At 39.1% G+C, this 17,966-nt stretch overlaps 1 protein-coding gene across 2 annotated transcripts in view; it reads left to right on the plus strand.

Moving 5' to 3' along the window:
- The first annotated feature begins 503 nt into the window (after positions 1 to 503).
- KNG1 (kininogen 1) overlaps positions 504 to 17,966 on the plus strand; it is a 38,147-nt gene continuing 20,684 nt past the window's right edge. For both annotated transcript variants that reach the window (XM_032875597.1, XM_032875598.1), the window contains exons 1-7: positions 504 to 713; positions 4,734 to 4,844; positions 5,805 to 5,889; positions 7,418 to 7,590; positions 8,456 to 8,563; positions 16,733 to 16,817; positions 17,498 to 17,667. In XM_032875597.1, coding sequence (XP_032731488.1) covers positions 522 to 713; positions 4,734 to 4,844; positions 5,805 to 5,889; positions 7,418 to 7,590; positions 8,456 to 8,563; positions 16,733 to 16,817; positions 17,498 to 17,667 — 924 coding nt within the window. In that variant the 5' untranslated portion in view covers positions 504 to 521. The remainder of the gene's footprint in view (positions 714 to 4,733; positions 4,845 to 5,804; positions 5,890 to 7,417; positions 7,591 to 8,455; positions 8,564 to 16,732; positions 16,818 to 17,497; positions 17,668 to 17,966) is intronic.

Raw genomic sequence — 17,966 nt, forward strand, 5'->3', positions numbered from 1 at the left:
CAACGTGACCAGTAGCAGCCCACATTTGCTAGATATCTTGCAAATAAATGATTAAAAGATATCTGTATGTTGTACTCATTGTTGCACTGTTGTGCCACATAGTGACCTTCAGGAAGGGTTTTACGAAAGTCACCTGGGAAAGGGAATAACAGGTGACTGGTGTTTTTTTTTTCCTCCTCCTTTAATAGTTTCTGATTTGTTATACAACCTTGTGCAATCATCTGGAAATGTGCTCTGTGCTCCTACGTGCTTCCTGAATGCAAACAAGCAGGTTAATGACCCCAGTGTTGTAACGTTTCAGCCTGAAATCTGCCTGGATAACCCAACAGAGCCATTTGTCCTTTGGAAATAGGGTGAATGGTGTATGGTGGCAGGAACCCACCAGGACCCGGAGCCCTGAGGCAGAGAGATGCGTGTACAGAGATAAAGGCCTGGGAATAGCTAAAATCAGCATCAAAGTTGGCGCCCGATTCTTGATTCTTGGTGAACCTGTCCCTCTGCTCCTGTCCCACTGCTAAATTATGAAATTACTTGCCTTGCTTTTTCTCTGCTCCAGGCTGCTACCAAGTTTAACCCAGGAGTCCTCACAAGAAATCGACTGCGATGATGAAGACTTATTTAAGGCAGTGGACACTGCGCTGAAGAAATATAACAGTAGAAGCCAAAGCGGCAACCAGTTTGTGTTGTACCGTGTAACTGAGGTCGTCAGGACGGTAAGTGAGCTGTGTTTTACCTTGAGGCCTTTTGAGATGTGTGCTGTCCTTCCCAGCCCAGCCCCTCCCCCAATCCCACCACCCCACACCCCAACAATAACAACACCAACCATCACCCAAGAACCCAGGAGCAAAGGTAGAAGCTTACATCTCTTAGAAAAGATCAACACCACTCTTTGGCCCCAGGGGTGCAGGGCAGGGTATGACTAGTCCTTGGGCAGCCAAGCTTGGCTTCCTGGGTGATCAGGAAACCAAAGTGCCACAAGACAAATGTAGATGGAGTCATTTGAAGGAAACCATTCAGGGTAGGAGAATCCAGGAACTCAACGGGACCGCAGCAAAAAGACTTACAGGGTGACCAGCCTTTAGACTAAAATAGGGAGACCTCCAGACCCCAGGTGGGGAGGGGATGCTTATGTTTAACAAATAATGTATGATCTCACTTACATGTAGAATTTTAAAAAGAAAAGTCTAACTCACTAAGGCAGAAAGTACAGTGGTGGTTGCCAGGGGCCCAGGCTAGGGGAAAATGGAAGATGCTGATCCAAGGGTACAAACTTTCCAGTTTTGAGATGAGTAAGTCCTGGGGATCTAATATAAAACATGGTGACTATAGTTAAGAATACTGTATCGTATACTTGAAATTTGCTAGGAGACTAGATTTTAAGTGTTCTCACCAGACATACACACCAGACGTACCCCAAAAAGGTAAGTATATCAGGTGATGGACATGTGGATCAGCCTGTTTGTGACAACTAGTTCATGGTGTATGTGTGTATCTGTGCATATATATCATCGTATTGCACACTTCAAATATATGCAATTTTCATTTATCAATTATACCGCAAGAAAGCTAGGGGGAAGGCAGAGTTACATCTAAGAGGAGGTAAAAATGAGATTAACATGCATTAGACAAAATGTCTACCAGTCTGTATAGCTGAATGCATCAAGGGTAACAGCAATGTTCTAAATGGTTTTTAATATATTTTTTAAAGATTTTATTTATTTGACAGAGAGAGATCACAAGTAGGTAGAGAGGGAGAGAAAGAGAGAGAGGGAGGAGGAAGCAGGCTCCCTGCCTAGCAGAGAGCCGATGTGGGACTCGATCCCAGGACCCTGAGATCATAACCTGAGCTGAAGGCAGAGGCTTAACCCACTGAGCCACCCAGGCATCCCCGGTTTTTAATACTTTTTTATAGCTAATTGATGCATTCAGGTTGGAGACAAATTCTGACAGTAGATGTGATTTCAAAAAACACAAATCTTTCAATAGTTTGTTTAAATGAATTTCACTATAAAACTCTGTGCCTATCATAGTTAAGTAACTGTTTACTTTGGTGGAGGAGAAAAGTCCAGTCATCTGACATGATCAGGGTAAAGAAAAAAGCCCAGGGGGCATGATTATTATTTTTATTTTCTGAAAGTAAAATTGGACCTTCCTGTTTTACAAACTCGTGTAGTGATGTAGACATTTGGTCCTGGTCCTCACAAGCAACAGTTGACTGGTGTTCTCTTCATTAGCTGACATCCATGACAAATGCACTTTTTTGTTCTAAAATGTCCATGGAATCATGCTTTGTCTTTACTCTGCTGTATGGGTCCCATCTATACACTACTGTTTATTTCCTTATCAAAATCTGAGACCTGGAAGGAACTTGGGAGACTATCTTGTTTGACTCCATCATCCCAGATGCAAATAGAGTGATGCAAGCAGGGTCTGAGAGTCAGGAGACTTGGGATATAGGGCCGGCTCTGCTTTTTCAAGGTGTGGGGGCTGCCTCAGCCCTTCCCATCAGCTCAGGGCCTCCTTTCTCTCACCTACAAAGTGAGGGGCTGGACAACATCACCTCTCCGGTCTCTTGCTGTTAGATGTGTCAGGCTTTTCCATTATGAAAGCTCACCTAACTCAGCACCTTTGCACTTTCTTTTTTTAGTTGAAGTATAGTTGACACACGTTACACTAGTTTCAGGTGTGTAACATAATGGTTTGACAATTCTCTGTGCTATGCTCTGCTCACTACAGGCATAGCTACCATCTGTCACCATTCAACGCTATGACTGTATCATTGCCTTTCTTCCCTGTGACTTACTCATTCCATAACTAGAAGCTTGTACCTCCCACTCCCCTTCACCCATTTTACCCATCCCCCACCCTCCTCTGCCCTGGCAGAGTTTTGTTCTCTGTATTTAGGGATCTGTTTCAACTTTTTATTTGTTCATTTGCTTCATTTTTTAGATTCCTCATATAAGTGAAATGATAAGATATTTATCTTTCCCTGGCTGATCTGTTTTACTTAATATAATACCCTCTAGGTCCATCCATGTTGTCATAAATGGCAAGATCTCATTCTTTTGTATGGCTGTGTAATATTCCATTACATATATGTATACAGCAAGGTTTGCCTACCATATATATATGCATGTATATGTATACACACACACACACACACGTATTCTTTATCCATTCATCTATTGATGGACATCGGCGTTGTCTATCTTGGCTACTGTAAATAATGCTGCAGTAAACATATGGATGCATGTGTCTTTTCACAGTAGCGTTTTTGTTTTCTTTGGGTAAATACACAGTAGTTGATTGCTGGATCATATAGTATTTCTATTTTTAATTGTTTAAGGAAGCTTCATACTATTTTTCATGGTGCCTGCACCAATTTACATTCCCACTGACAGTGCAAGAGGGTTCCTTTTTCTCCATGTCCTCACCGCTTGTTATTTCTTGTCTTTTTGATTCTAGTCATTCTGACAGGTGTGAGGTGGTACCTCATTGTGGTTTTAAGTTGCATTTCCCTGATGCTGAGTGGTGCTGAGCATCTTTTCATGTGTCAGTTGGCCATCTGGATGTCTTCTTTAGAAAAAACGTCTATTCAGGTCCTCTGCCCATTTTTTAATCGGATTATTTGTTTTATTTGATGTTGAGTTGTGTAAGTTCATTATATATTTTGGATGCTGACCCTTTACCAAATATATCATATGCAATTATCTTCTCCCATTCAGTAAGTTGGTTGCCTTTTCATTTTGTTGATGGTTTTGCTATACAAGAGCTTTTCATTTTGGTGCAGTTCTGATCATTTATTTCTGCTTTTGTTCCCTTTGCCTGAGAAGACATATCTAGAAAGATGTTGCCAAGCCCAATGTCAGAGAAATTACTGCCTATGCTTTCTTCTAGGAGTTTTATATTTTCAGGTCTCACAGGTCTTTAAAATGTCTTTGCACTTTAAAAGTTTTATTTATTATCTCATGTCATGGTAGAAAAAATAGAAAAAATGAGGCAAATAAAAATAGTAAAGTCACCAAAAATTAATCTGCCATCCAGCGATAACTTAATTTTTTAAAAATGAAAATTGGCTTCTTATTTGTTTCCTCACTGTAAAAGAAATGTTTATTTTTTAAAAAGACAACTCACAAACACTTGATTAAAGAAGTGAGACAGCTGTACTCCTACTACTGAAAGACAAACATTTTAATAGCTTTGCTTCATAACTTTCCAGACTTTAAAGAATCATATATGTACCTACAAATTGGTATCTACAGAAATGGGCTAATACTAGGATACCACTTTGTAACTTACAAATATATAATTGTAAATATATTGTGGACATTCTTCAAGTAAATATTTATAACTTTCAGTATTTTTATTTTTTTAAGATTTTATTTATTTGAGAGAGAGAGAGAGAGAGAGAGGGAGCACGTGCGTGAGAGAGAGCACGTGCAAGTTTGTGCGTGTGTGCTCACAAGTAGGGGGAGGGGCAGAGGCAAAGGGAGAAGCAGACTCCTGGCTGAGCAGGAAACCTCACAGGAGGCTTGATCTCAGGATTCTGAGATCATGACCTGAGCCAAAGGCAGGTGCTTAACTGACTGAGCTGGTGTCAGCTTTCAGTATTTTTAATAAGTGTTTTGGTCTCCCTGAATTAAATCAAGATCACATACTCATATCAGCATTAGCTCCCACTCAGAGTTATTTGCTGTTGGGTCAGTTATGTGTTTCTGGTTGCTTTTTTTCAGGATAACCCTGACACGTTTTATTCCTTCAAGTACGAAATTAAGGAAGGAAACTGTTCTGTTCAAAGCGGCAAAACCTGGCAGGATTGTGACTACCTAGAATCTGCTCAAGCTGTAAGTGGGCCGTGGTTCCTGAGCCCCTGGTGTTCTCTGTCGAGACTGTCAGATATTTTCACTAGAGCCGGAGATGGTTAGTACTGTCAGGCCTCTTTGTAAGTCATGCAGATAAACCCTCAAACGTGTGGAAAAGCCAAAGCCTTGGTGTCCGTGTTCTCCTTCTGTGTGTCAGAACACGGAGAAGACAGCAGTGTAACATAGAGAAGCCCTCCCATGAGAAGGGGACTCTAATGACGCATTGGGACAGAGGACATGGCCCCAAAGAGACCACAGAGCAACATTTGGGCCAAGACTGAGGGCTGGTGAGGGGACAGCATGCCTCTGCCTCCCACTAGCTGACCCCCCAGAACCTGGATGCTGCTTCCTAAAGGGGAGAAGACATTGACCTTTTTAGGCTGTTGGAGGACGAAATGAGGCAGGATATGCAAAGAACCTTTTTTTGGATAACAATGACTATCTTAACCAAATGCCTAACGCCTGCTTGGCACAGCCGGGCTGATTGTTGCCTTAATGAGGGGGGCATGGGGACAGTGTTTGCTCCCCTTCAACAGTGCTTGCGACCACCCCCACTGCCCCAGCAAGTCGCTCTTTCCCCCTTCCAGGAACCCATGCCTGTCATGCCCTACTTGCAGTTTCAACACCGAAATTGAAGGGAAAGTCACAAGGAGGGTTTAGCAGGCCCATGCACCAATTTTGGTGAAAAGGAAACTTGCTTTAAAACCTCTCCTTTTATACTACCTCTCCTCCAACGTCTGGTGAAATCAGTGGCTGGCAAAAATAATCACGAGGCTACAAAAACTTTCACTCCGGCATGTCAAAACTCTGTTTGAAAAAATGTTGGCAAGTTCAAAAAAATAAAAAAAAGGAAAAGCTATATTGAGCTATAGTACTAGGTGGGCTTCTCCATCTGAAAGATGAAGATAAATGGTCTCTTTCTTTTTTTTCTTTTCTTTTTAGGCCACAGGAGAATGCTCCGCCACAGTGGGGAAGAGAGGGAATATGAAATTCTCAGTGGCTACACAGACCTGCCAGATCACTCCAGGTAGCTAATGTATCTGGCGGAAAAGGAACCGGTTCTCTGTGGTGTCAGGAGCACAGCCTCGACGAAGCCCCCTCCCTCAGTGGCACCAGCGACCCATTGGGGGTGGGATGGTGGAAGGGCAGAGTCCTAGGTCTGGGCAAGGCTCCTGCCGATCATCCCTTCAGCTCTCTCTGGGCTCCCCTCCTGACTGCTCCAGTGTATGGGGCCTGTGCAAAGGCTCTGAGAAGGGACCAGAAGACACGAGAACTATCTTCAATTGTAGGCCAAGAGGGAGGGAGAGAAGCACAGGCTTTGAGGTCAGACTTGGCCTGGAATCTTTCCAAATTCCTCACCTTATCGGTTTTCTCTTCCTTATCTCTGAAAGGGAGTAAGGGGTAACAATGATTCCTACCTCAGAGGCTTGTTGTAGACTCAGATGGAAGAGATGCCTGAAGGTCCTACCGTCATAATCTAGTAATGATAGCCAGGATAAGGGTCATAAGAGCTAACGATTCCTGAGCACTTACAGCCAGCCACAGTTCTAAATGCTTCACGTATATTAACGTACTTAATCCTCACAACTCTATGAGGCAGGCATTAAATCCTCACTTCACAGGTGAGAAACTGAGGTCCACCACGGTTAGTTACCTTGCCCAAGATCCCACAGCTACTAATTATCAGAGTTGGTATTGTAGATGCTGACTAAACACAATTCCGTTGGCATTTAAGTATGGAGCCACTTATCAACAGATACAGCTACTTACTGACTCCTTTCCGAAAACGGCAGACCCATGGGCAGCCTGTCTCTCTTGCTTGACTTCTGCCCAACTGCTTCACACCGGTGACCGGTGACGATTATTGATGCATTAACGTATCCACGGAGCCAAGCTCAGCACCTGGCTCATTACAGCAGATGCAAAACATGTTGTTTGGACTGAATCGATAGAAAATATATTGTGCTCTGGACCAGGCCTCAAGGAGCTTTAGTTCATGCAAATAAATAAATAAATAAATAAATAAACTATAATGTATCTATTTTGTTTTACTTTTTTAAAAAAGATTTATTTATTTATTTTAGAGAGAGGGAGAGAGTGCGGGGTGGGAAAGGACACGGAGGGGCAGAGGGACAGAGTGAATCTCAAGCGGACTCTGTGCTGAGCTGGGAGCCTGACACAGGGGCTCCATCTCATGACCCTGAGACCATGACCTGAGCTGAAATCAAGAGTCATATGCTTAACCGACCAAGTCACCCAGGCGCCCCAATGTTTTACTTTTTATAAGAGGATAAATCCAAGTTGCTTCTATAATTTAAAATTACTTTTAAGTAAATTTAAAATAACTATGCACAGTACTACACGTGTAAGATGTTCCTAAGTGAATGAGAGGTTTATTGTTTTGGCTAGAAAGCAGTCTTGCATTCTCTTTTTTAGTGCATACTAGGATTCACTGGAAGGTTTATGAGGGCTTTCCAAATTATCTCATTTAGGTCAGTGCATCTGAACGCAGGTTTCACTCATTAATGCTGCCCCTTTACCTGCTCTTTGTCAAGCCTCGGGCCCAGTGGTGAGAGCCCAGTTTGACTGCCTTGGCTGTGTGCACCCCATCTCGACCGCAAGCCCTGACCTGGAACCCATTCTAAGACATGCCATTGAACATTTCAACAACAACACGGATCATTCCCACCTCTTTGCTCTTAAAGAAGTGAAAAGGGCCAACCGACAGGTTTGTTCTTTAATTTTTGATTGCAAACAGTAATCAGTATTACGTGTTCTTTGTAGAGACAGCGAAAGAGAAAAGTTCTTCTGTCCATAAGGCTTTAAGAAAACTATATCATTACCCAGCATTCATGAGTCAAACATGGCTCCCCAAATTAAATTGTACCTAAAAAGTTGGCATAGTTTTCTGGATATCCTTTAAATTCTAGGTCCCATATCATTGCGGGGTGGGGGGGCAGTAAATACTTGTAAAACTGGTCTTTTCGTTGCCTCAGTTCACTAAGCCTCTACTGACAGTTGACTATTTCCTTTGTATTTCAGCCTCTAATTATGAAGGACTCATTTTGGTCAGTAATATGCCCTGCTTTTAATAGACCTTCCGGTTTGCTTTCACAAGCAAGACCTGTGTTCTGCTCCATTATGTCCATATCCAGCTGTATCAGGATGCAACTAGCCCAGGGTGAAGCAGGAGAAATTTTCCCGGCCTGGCAGTTTGGAAAACTGAGGCCCTACCAGTACCAAAGTCTTCTTTCTTGATCTAGAATAGCATTACTAATATTTCACAAAGTTGATGGAAGCTTTTCTTCCTTCTGCCTAGCTGGGAAGTACTGCTAGGTCTTAGGGAACTAGAGTAATTCCATATGTACGTTGCATTCTGTTGTTAGATGGGTAGGAGTGTAGCGGGCGGGGGTGGTGTGGACGGAGTGAGAGGTATCAGTTTGCTGTTTATTCAGAAATGACTTCTGCCTACTCATAATCATCGTTCATATCATCCACCACTTACGATATGCCAGGCAGCCTTCTCTGTGCCCCATAATGCTGTCGATGATGTTTAAACTGCCTTTTAAATATTTGCTCCCAAATTGTTTCAGGTGGTGTCTGGATGGAACTATGAAATTACTTACTCAATTGCACAAACGAATTGTTCCAAGGAGAATTTTCTGTTCTTAACTCCAGACTGCAAGTCCCTTTTGAATGGTGTAAGTAGGCAAAACTCTGATTATGAAATTCTCAGCACCTTGCGTCCAGTCTTTCCAGGTGGGGGAACACTCAGCTGTGTAGGAAGTGTCAGTCACTAAAATGTTAGGTGACATTCACTGATCCACATTCCCCTGGGAACTCCGAAGCTCACACACTGGTCACGCTGCTTTAGCCACCTAGTTCAAGAATCTACATGTCTAGCAGAGCACTTACAGATGTAAGCGGGGACTAGGAGAGCCTGAGACCAGATGATGCCATGATCAAGTTTGTCTTTTCATGCCCTCCGTCTCCTGTGTCTTTTTCTTCCCCATGTGCTGTACATCCTTCCTCCCAAGCTCTACTCAGAACAGTCCCTCACTTCCAACTTGTCTCTGCTTGTTTTCTTACCTTTCCTTCCCTGCCTTTATCTCTAATAAACACATCCTGAGTCTCTATCCCTTAGTGACCCTTTCTGGGATGATATCCTGTTGTCTGAACCAAAACTATGTTAAAGGAGAGTATGTCGAGATGCATGTTAAGATAGCCAAGGCATGGCTTCCTTGGGGATACGGGCATGGTAGTAGGAGACCGTGCTTTAAGCAAGCCCTTTAACCTAGGAATTTGACTTCTAGAATTCCATTACATGGGCAAGAAAATGAGAAATCCAGATAGCAATAATTTCAGCATTATTATTAATAGAACAACACTGGAAGTGATTTATATCCTCAACAGTAAGGAATGGTTAAGTAAATTACAGCCTATCTGTATAGTAGAATATATGCAGCTATTCAAATTACATTTCTAGTCTTTAGTGACTTAGTAAAAATGACTATAATATGTTAAATAAAAAACAGAAAAGTAGGGTACAAAACTATACATACAGAGTCACTCAAATCTATAAAGTAAACATAAGTATAAAAAATGATGAGAAGCTGGGGCTCCTGGGTGGCTCAGTTGGTTAAGTGTCTGCCTTAGGCTCAGGATCGAGGCCCGCATCGGACTCCTTGCTCAGTGGGGAGCCTGCTTCTCCCTCTCCCTTCTGCTCTCCCTGCTTGTGCTTTCTCTCTCTCTTTCTCTGACAAATAAATGAATAAAATCTTTTTTAAAAAGTGACGAAAAACTAATATGCCAAAACATAAAATATAGTTAACTTTGAGTTGGAAATTTTGGAGCTTTTTCTAATTCTTCATACTTTTTGGAACTCTTCAGTACTTTTTAAGGTCTCTGATGAAGTATGTATTTATTTCATAATTGGGAAAAAATTAAAAAGACAGCATTAAGAGAGTGAAAAGACAATCCACAGAGTGGGACACAATAATCCCTTATTTGATAAGGGTTTAGTATGAAGAATATATTATTAAAAGCCCTTACATTGCAACAACAAAAAGACCACCCAATTTAAAAATGGGCAAAAGGACTCAATAGATGTTTCTTTCAAGAAGACATACAAATGGGGGCTCCTGGGTGGCTCAGTGGGTTAAGCCTCTGCCTTCGGCTCAGATCTTGATCTCAGGGTCCTGGGATCGAGTCCTGCATCAGGCTCTCTGCTTGGTGGGGAGCCTGCTTCCTCCTCTCTCCCTCTCTCTGCCTGCCTCTCTGCCTACTTGTAATCTCTCTCTGAAAATAAATAAATAAAATCTTAAAAAAAAAAAAAGAAGACATACAAATGGCCAATAAGCAAATGAAAAGGTACTCAACACGGTCAGCTATCAGGGGGACGTAAATATGAACCACACTGAGCTGCCACTTGACACTCAGAGGATGGTTATCATTTTTAATAAATTGGGAAATCATTTCTCATTTTTAATAATTGGGAAATAGCATGTATTGGGGAGGATGTGGAAAAATTAGGAATCTTATATATTGCCAATGGGAACATAAAATGATGTAGCCACTGTGAGAAACAATTTGGTGCTTCCTCAAAAAGTTAAACACAGAATTACCATATGATCCAGCAACTGCACGCCTAGGTGTATGTACCCAAACAAATTGAAAATGGAGACACAAACAGATACTTGCCTGGCAACATTCACTACAGCATTATTCACACTAGCAGAAAGGTGGAAACAACACAAAGACCCATCAACAGATGAATGGGTAAACAAAATGGGATATATATATAAAACAATGGAAAATTCTTAATCATAGAAAGAAATCCCAACACACACTACAACATGGCTAAACCTGGAAAACGTTATGCTAAGTGAAAGAAGCCAGACACAAGAAGATGCACGTTGTGTGATTCCACTTACGTAATATCTAACCTATGCAAATTCACAGAGACAGAAGGTGGATTAGAGTTTATCAGGGGCTGGAGGAGGGAGAATGGGGATTTATTGTTTAATGGGTACAGAATTTGTGTTTGCAAATTATTAGTGGCAAGGGCAGCACACCACTATGAATGTACTTAATGCCCTGAATTATACATTTTTAAATGGCTAAAATAGCAAATTTTATGTTGTATGTATTTTAGCATAATAAAAAGCATAGTATAAAATGAAAAGGAGAGGAATCCTCTAAAAGCATAAGCTCTCACTACTGTTTCACTTTGTCAGTTTGATTCAAGCCCGGCCTTTCAAGCATCTATGAACACCTCGTGCTTCTATGTGTAGTTAGTGGTGTGAAGTGACAGGAGCCTACAGTGCTCTCTAGCCTCAATTTTTCTGCATTGGCTTGTTAGAACCTCAGTTTAGTTTTCTCTTCGCCCCCCAGAGAGACGCAAGGACAGGTGGGGGTCACAAAGCCAATCAGACTTTTGGAATAGCTTCTCTGAGCTTCCATGTCCTCGTTTGCAAAAGAGTGAAGAATATCGACACCTGTCTCACAGATGGCTTAGCGTAGTTCAATGGCATGAAACAGAAATGAAATGTTTTGCCCACAACTGATATAGTTTAAGGCCTTGCTATGCAAAGTGCGTGACAGTGAGTGGCAGAAACAGCATCACCAGGGAGGCTGTTGGAAAAGCAGGAGCTCAACTCCACTCCAGCTGATGCAGAATCTGCATATTAACAAGATTCTCTGGTGATTTATTTGTCTGAAAAGCACTGATTTGAGAGGTTTCATAAATAATTCTCGGGCCCTGTTGCCTACTAAAATCACTCCGCTAGCTTTAAAAAACACCTATTCCCAGGTCATTCACCCAGACATTCTGATGTAATTGGTCTGGGGTGGGTCCCTGGAATCAGAATGATCTAGAAGCTTCTCAGGTGAACCAAATATACTGATAGAATTCAGAACCTTTGGGCTACTTCCAGCATCCTCTCCGCATCTGAAATTAAGGTATTCTAAGTCTGATGTTCCCTGTATCTTTCAAAAATATGACATTATATATATGTATATAATATGTATATGTATGTGCATGTACATATACATATTATATACACACATATATATATTCCTATTTTGGAAATATACATGCATAGAAAACTTTAAGGAAATGCAAAAACCGAGAAAAAAATAGAAAAAAGTAATACTGACCCACACATGCCCAAACATCCAAAGATATCCTGGAGTATTTCTCCTCCTTTCATTTTTGTAGGGCATACAGACAATTTTTGGTAATTTTTTTTGTCTTTTAATAGTTGTATTTATTTTACATGCTACATTTTTTTCACCTAAATATTTTCCTATGCCTTTAAAACTCTCGATGAACTTCTTTTTAAATAACCATGGAATATTCTAGTGAGTATACCATAGATTATTTTCTAATTACTTTCCTTTTTCTGGACATTTGGTTTCTTCCTATTTTTATTATAATTAATAACTCACCAAACATTTTTTAGAATAAAGTTATATCTGTATTTGGTATTTTTTTCCCTCAGAATAAACTCTCAGCTTTACACATAGTATAAGATTGTATAGAAGCTCTTAAAACTCTTATCTAGAGAAAGAACAAAGATGGAAGTATGATAGTTCCTGATTTACTACAGAGCTTTACTATAAAGCTATAGTAATCAAAGTAGTATGGTACTGGCATGAAAACAGACACAGAGACCAATCGAGCAGAATAGAGAGCCCAGAATGAACCACGCTTATATGGTGATCTCTGACAAAGGAGATAAAAATATACAATGGGGAAAAGACAGTCTCTTCAACTAATGGTGTTGGGAAAACTGGACAGCAACAAGTAAAAGAATAAAATTGGATCACTGCCTTATGCCATAAACAAAATAAATTCAAAATGGACTAAAGAGTTGAATGTGAGACCTGAAACCATTATGCTTGTAGAAGAAAACAGAGACCGCTCTTTGATATCCGTTTTAGAAATGCCTTTTTGGATCAGTCTCCTCAGGCAGGGGCAACAGAACTAAAATAAGCAAATGAGATTACATCGAAATTAAAAGCTTCTGCACAGTGAAGGAAATCATCAACAAAAAAAAGTAGGCTACTGAATGGAAGAAGATATTGGCAAATCACACATCTGTTAGTGGGTTAGTGTCCAAAATATATAAAGAATTGACACAAATCAACACCAAAAAAAGACATAATCCAATTTAAAAATAAGCAGAGGACCGAAACCGACATTTTTCCAAAGAAGACACACAGATGGCCAACACATACATGAAAAGAAGCTCAGCCTCACATCACTCATCATCAGGAAAGTGCAAATAAAACCACAATGAGCTATCTCACACCTGTCAGATTCACTAGTATCAAAAAGACAAAAAATAACAAGTGTTATTGCTGAGGAGAAAGGGGAACCTTGGTGCACTGTGGGTGGGGATGTAAATTGGTACAGCTGCTATGGAAAACAGTATCTTTTAAAAAATATTGAATCACTATGATGTACACCTGAAACTAATAGGATATTATAATTATACTTCAATTTTTTCCCAAAAGCTCTTAAAACTCTTGATATATATAAATTGTTTGCTGAATGCATCAATTTAAATTCTATCAGCAATGTATACTCCTGATAGAATTCAGTATTAAAAAACAAAACAAAACAAAACAAAAAACCTGGCTGGATCAATTGGTAGAGCATGAGACTCTTGATTTTGGGGTCATGAGTTCAGGCCCCACCTTGGAGCAGAGTTTACTTAAAAAAAAAAAAAATGTGAATTAAAAAGTCATGAAGGTTAAAAAAAACTTAGCTGATTTCATAGACAAAAACCTTTTTAGTTTTCATTTTATCAAACAATGTAGTTAATATGCATTTATTTAGCCAATATGTCTTCATAGATTTGTTGGAAATTTATGGGTTGAATTTATAAATTGTCTTCTATATTCTTTGCCCATTTGTCTTTGGAATAAATCTTAAAGATTTGGAAAATCATATTTCTATAGTAAATGTATCAGTGCTTTGTCATATCTTCTCAGGTGTTTACTTTTTAGTTTTCATTATAGTATTTCTGACTTATAAATAGATTTTTTTTACAGTTGGCCAAATCTACCAATATTTTCATTTGAAATTTTCCACTATTTGCACAGCAGTCACTTTATTTTTTTTCTTCTAGTTTGTCTATGGTCAGTATTTTATAATGTAACTTTCAGTCCTATCTGGAATTAATTTTGATGTATCTCGTGATTTTTTTTCAATTTTTTAAGAGAATAACTAGATGTTGCAACAGTCTTTCCTGCTACATAAATTAATGACAACTTTTATTCCATAATAGTCTTGTCCAAAAAAATGTGTTCTCTGTTTTTGTACCAAACTACCATGTTTAAACAGCTATAGGTTCATAGAAAGTTTAAATATGTGATTTATTATCCAGTGTTTATATCTTCAAAACCAACCTTAGAAAAAATTTGTGAGAAAAACTTACATTGTCACATAGATTGGGATTCCATTATTTGTCTAAATTAATTTGAGAAGGACCCATATGTACTCTCATTTAGTCTTTTTAGTCCAGAATTTGGTATACATCTCTATTTAGACAAAGTTTCATTTTATATTTCTAAAGTTGTGGGATTTTCTATGTATATATATATATATATACATATATATATATATATATCTCCAGAATATTGCTCACTAAGGCTATTTCTAGCTTTCATTTTGGGTTTTTTTTGTTTTTGGTTATTGCAATGAGGAATTAGATCCTTTTGTTTTTATTTTCTTCTCTTTTAAATAAATTATTGTTAGAAAGAAATGTACACATTTATGCATTTTTCTTACATCCAGCAACTCCGCTGAATTCTCACTAGCTTTAAGAGCTTTTCATTGATTCTTTTGATTGTTCTAGATATACAATAATATCTTATGCAAAAAATACTTTTATTTTCTTTTCTGATGCTCATTTTTTTGTTCGATGTCTTAATGAATTGACCCAAACAGACAGACATAATTTTTGAAGTAACAGTGATCCCACACCATCATGTTTTATTCCTGATTTTATTGGGAAAGCCTCAAAGTGTTTGTCATTATGTATTATATGTGCTGTGGGTTCCAGGTAGACATTCTTTGTCATGTTAAGGAAGCATCCTTACATTCCTGTTCTTTAAAGAGTTTTGTTCTTATATAAGGAATTGGTATTGAATTCAGCAAATGGTTTAGAACAGATATTAAAACGTCATATTATGTTTTCCTAATTTATTTTTTAAAGATTTTTTATTCATTTGAGAGAGAGAGAGAGAGCATGCGCACAAGCAAAGGGAGAGGCAGTGGGAGTGGGAGAAGCAGACTCCCTGCTGAGTATGGAGTCCGACACAGGGGCTCAGTCCCAGGACCCTGAGATCATGACTTGAGCCAAAGGCAGAAGCTTAACCATCTGAGCCACCCAGAAGCCCCTATTTTCCTAATTTAATCTGTTATGTTGTTTTGACAGCTTTCCTAAAGTAATATTTGGGTTCCCAAACTAAACTCTATTTGTTTAGTTTAATTATTCTTTAGATATATGTTTGGATTCTATTTCTAATTTAGGAATTTGACAACTATATTTATAAGTGAAAGGGCTTTAACAGTTTTCTCGGTGTGTGTATGTGCATTCTATTTTTTCAGGTTTTGATATCAGGATTAAAATTTTATAGAATGAAAACAGTTTGCCAGTATTTTAGTTTTTTAAGTTTATTTTTTTAGTAATCTCTACATTCAACATGGGGCTCAAACCCAAGACCCTGAAATCAAGAGTCACATGTTCTACCCACTGAGCCAACCAGGCACTTCTGCCACTATTTTCTATATTCAGAAACAGCTTATACAACATGGAAATATATATACTTCTTTAATTTTTAAAGATCCATCCATAAAAATTTATATTGTTTGGAGGTGAGAAGTGGAATGAAGTTTAGAGGAATAACATCCTCTCCTTCCAGTCATTCATCTATTCAGGTTTTCTTATTTTTAAGTCAGTTGGTTAATTATAATTTTCAGAAAATTATCTATTTCTTTGGAATTTAAATTATTACACACTTGTTCATAATATTCTATTTTTATACTTCTCTGTACACTTTGCTCTGTTGCCTTTTTTTGTGCTTGATTTTTTCCTCACCCCAAGAGCGATCTTTTGAGTTTATTTTTTAGTGCTAATGCTGTTTTCTAACTTCTCAGTATTGCTTTTACCTTCATTGTTTTCTCCTTCTGACATTCCTGAAGACTGTTCATTATTCAAATTACCTTATTTATTTTTTAATCCATCTGGCCTATCTTCAATTTATAGTTGTATGTTTTATTTCCCACCACAATGATTTCTATCCATTTCTATTCCTGTATGTTTCCTGCTTTATGTATCTTGATTCTGGGCTTCTAGACTATATCTTTTATATAAATAAAATAATCTTCATACTACCTTTATGAGTTTTTGTTACCTTGAATTTTACTTTTTCCAGTATAACTTTTTTGTCGTATTTGCCTCATATAGCTTTGCTCACCCATTATATTTAAACTTTATCTTTTTTATTAGAAGATAGCATATTTGAAGATGTAATACCTTAATTTTGTTTTTAGCTTAATCTAAAATTCATTACCTTTCTTAAAGAAAATTTTATCTGTTCACTTTTATGGTTATTATTTCTACACTGGGTATTCTCATCTTGTTTCATGTTTCTGTGGGTTTGTGCCTCTGTGTTTGTTGTTGATGCTCTTAGCTGTCTTCTATTCCCTCTTCACAATCAGACTATGTTTTGTTTTCATTTTCTACATGATGATTTGTATAGTCAACATCCTATCTTTAGTTTTACTAGTCGATTACTTTAAAGGTTCTTAAAAATGTTCTTACTTTCTGGACCCATATACTTTTTCTAAAAACCAGGATATCGGTGAATGTACAGACGAGGCACACGTGGACCCTCAGCTGAGAATTGCTTCTTTCTCGCAGAAGTGTGACCTCTATCCAGGTATGACAGGATACATGTTAGTGCTCTACTAGTGCCTGTTGGCCCCTGACAACGGGCTAGGTCGTCTCACAGGAATTGTGTTTTGGTTTCCATGATCTGCCACCAAGTCTGTAAGATCAGCAGACCTTCCCAAGAACAACTAACCCTGTCTCTGCCCAGTTGGGCAGCGACAGGTGCAGGTGACACTGCTCTGTAAGTAGCCAGAGGGAATATGGTGATGACAAGGGGAAATGTGTGGCCTCTGGGTACAATAGCAAGAGTTGGCTTTTCTCACTCTTGGAAGTTAGTCGCGTGCATTTCATGGTGAGAAGCATTACAGAAACTGCCTGCTCACCAGAATCATAGGACTTAAAGTTTCCCCCTTAGAGAGTCATTCCTTTAAGTTAAGGATTGTTCTTCATAGGTGGTTCCATCCAAGATGCAAAAACTTGGGAAAAATATAGCATATTGATTGCGCCACTAACACCTACTGGTTGAATGTTTTCCTAAACACACTTGGCTCTGAGAAGAGAAAAAGAGGAGAGGCCAGAAGGTGTGCAGACAACTTCAGCACGCTCACTGCTGAGCCTCAGGCTGACACGTGGCCCTCTACAAATAGATGCTAGGTCATGTGCAGGAGAGCTACTCAGCTAGACTTTTCCTTCTTCTGCACACGCTAATTTAAAACCTGTTTCTTTCAGGGGAGGATTTTGTACAACCTTCCAAGATTTGCGCTGGCTGCCCCAAAGACATACCTGTCAACAGCCCGGAGCTGGAGGTGCCTCTGAATCATTCCATCGCAAAGCTTAATGCAGAGAATAACGGAACTTTCTATTTCAAGGTTGACAGAGTGAAAAGTGCAACTGTACAGGTCTGTAAAGTATGCTACAAAAAGAGTTATATTATAGCCTAAGTGTGACTTGCTCACTAATTTTGCCATTGTCCTTGGATCTGCATTGGGAACCAGTATACCCAGGAAATAGGATTTGGGAGATCTGGATTTCAAGTGCCAACCTCCCTGCATTCTTTGTGATGATCTTGGAAAAGCCATTTATAACATGTTCTCCATTTTCTGTCTGTAAAGGATGGGGTGAGGATCAAATACGAACATATGTCAATCAGTTTTCAAACTCCAAAGTGCTCTATGAATATTTGCAACTATTACATAAT

This window comes from Lontra canadensis, unplaced genomic scaffold (genome assembly GCF_010015895.1).
Source record: "Lontra canadensis isolate GAN:19392208 unplaced genomic scaffold, GSC_riverotter_1.0 scaffold56, whole genome shotgun sequence".
NCBI lineage: Eukaryota > Metazoa > Chordata > Mammalia > Carnivora > Mustelidae > Lontra > Lontra canadensis.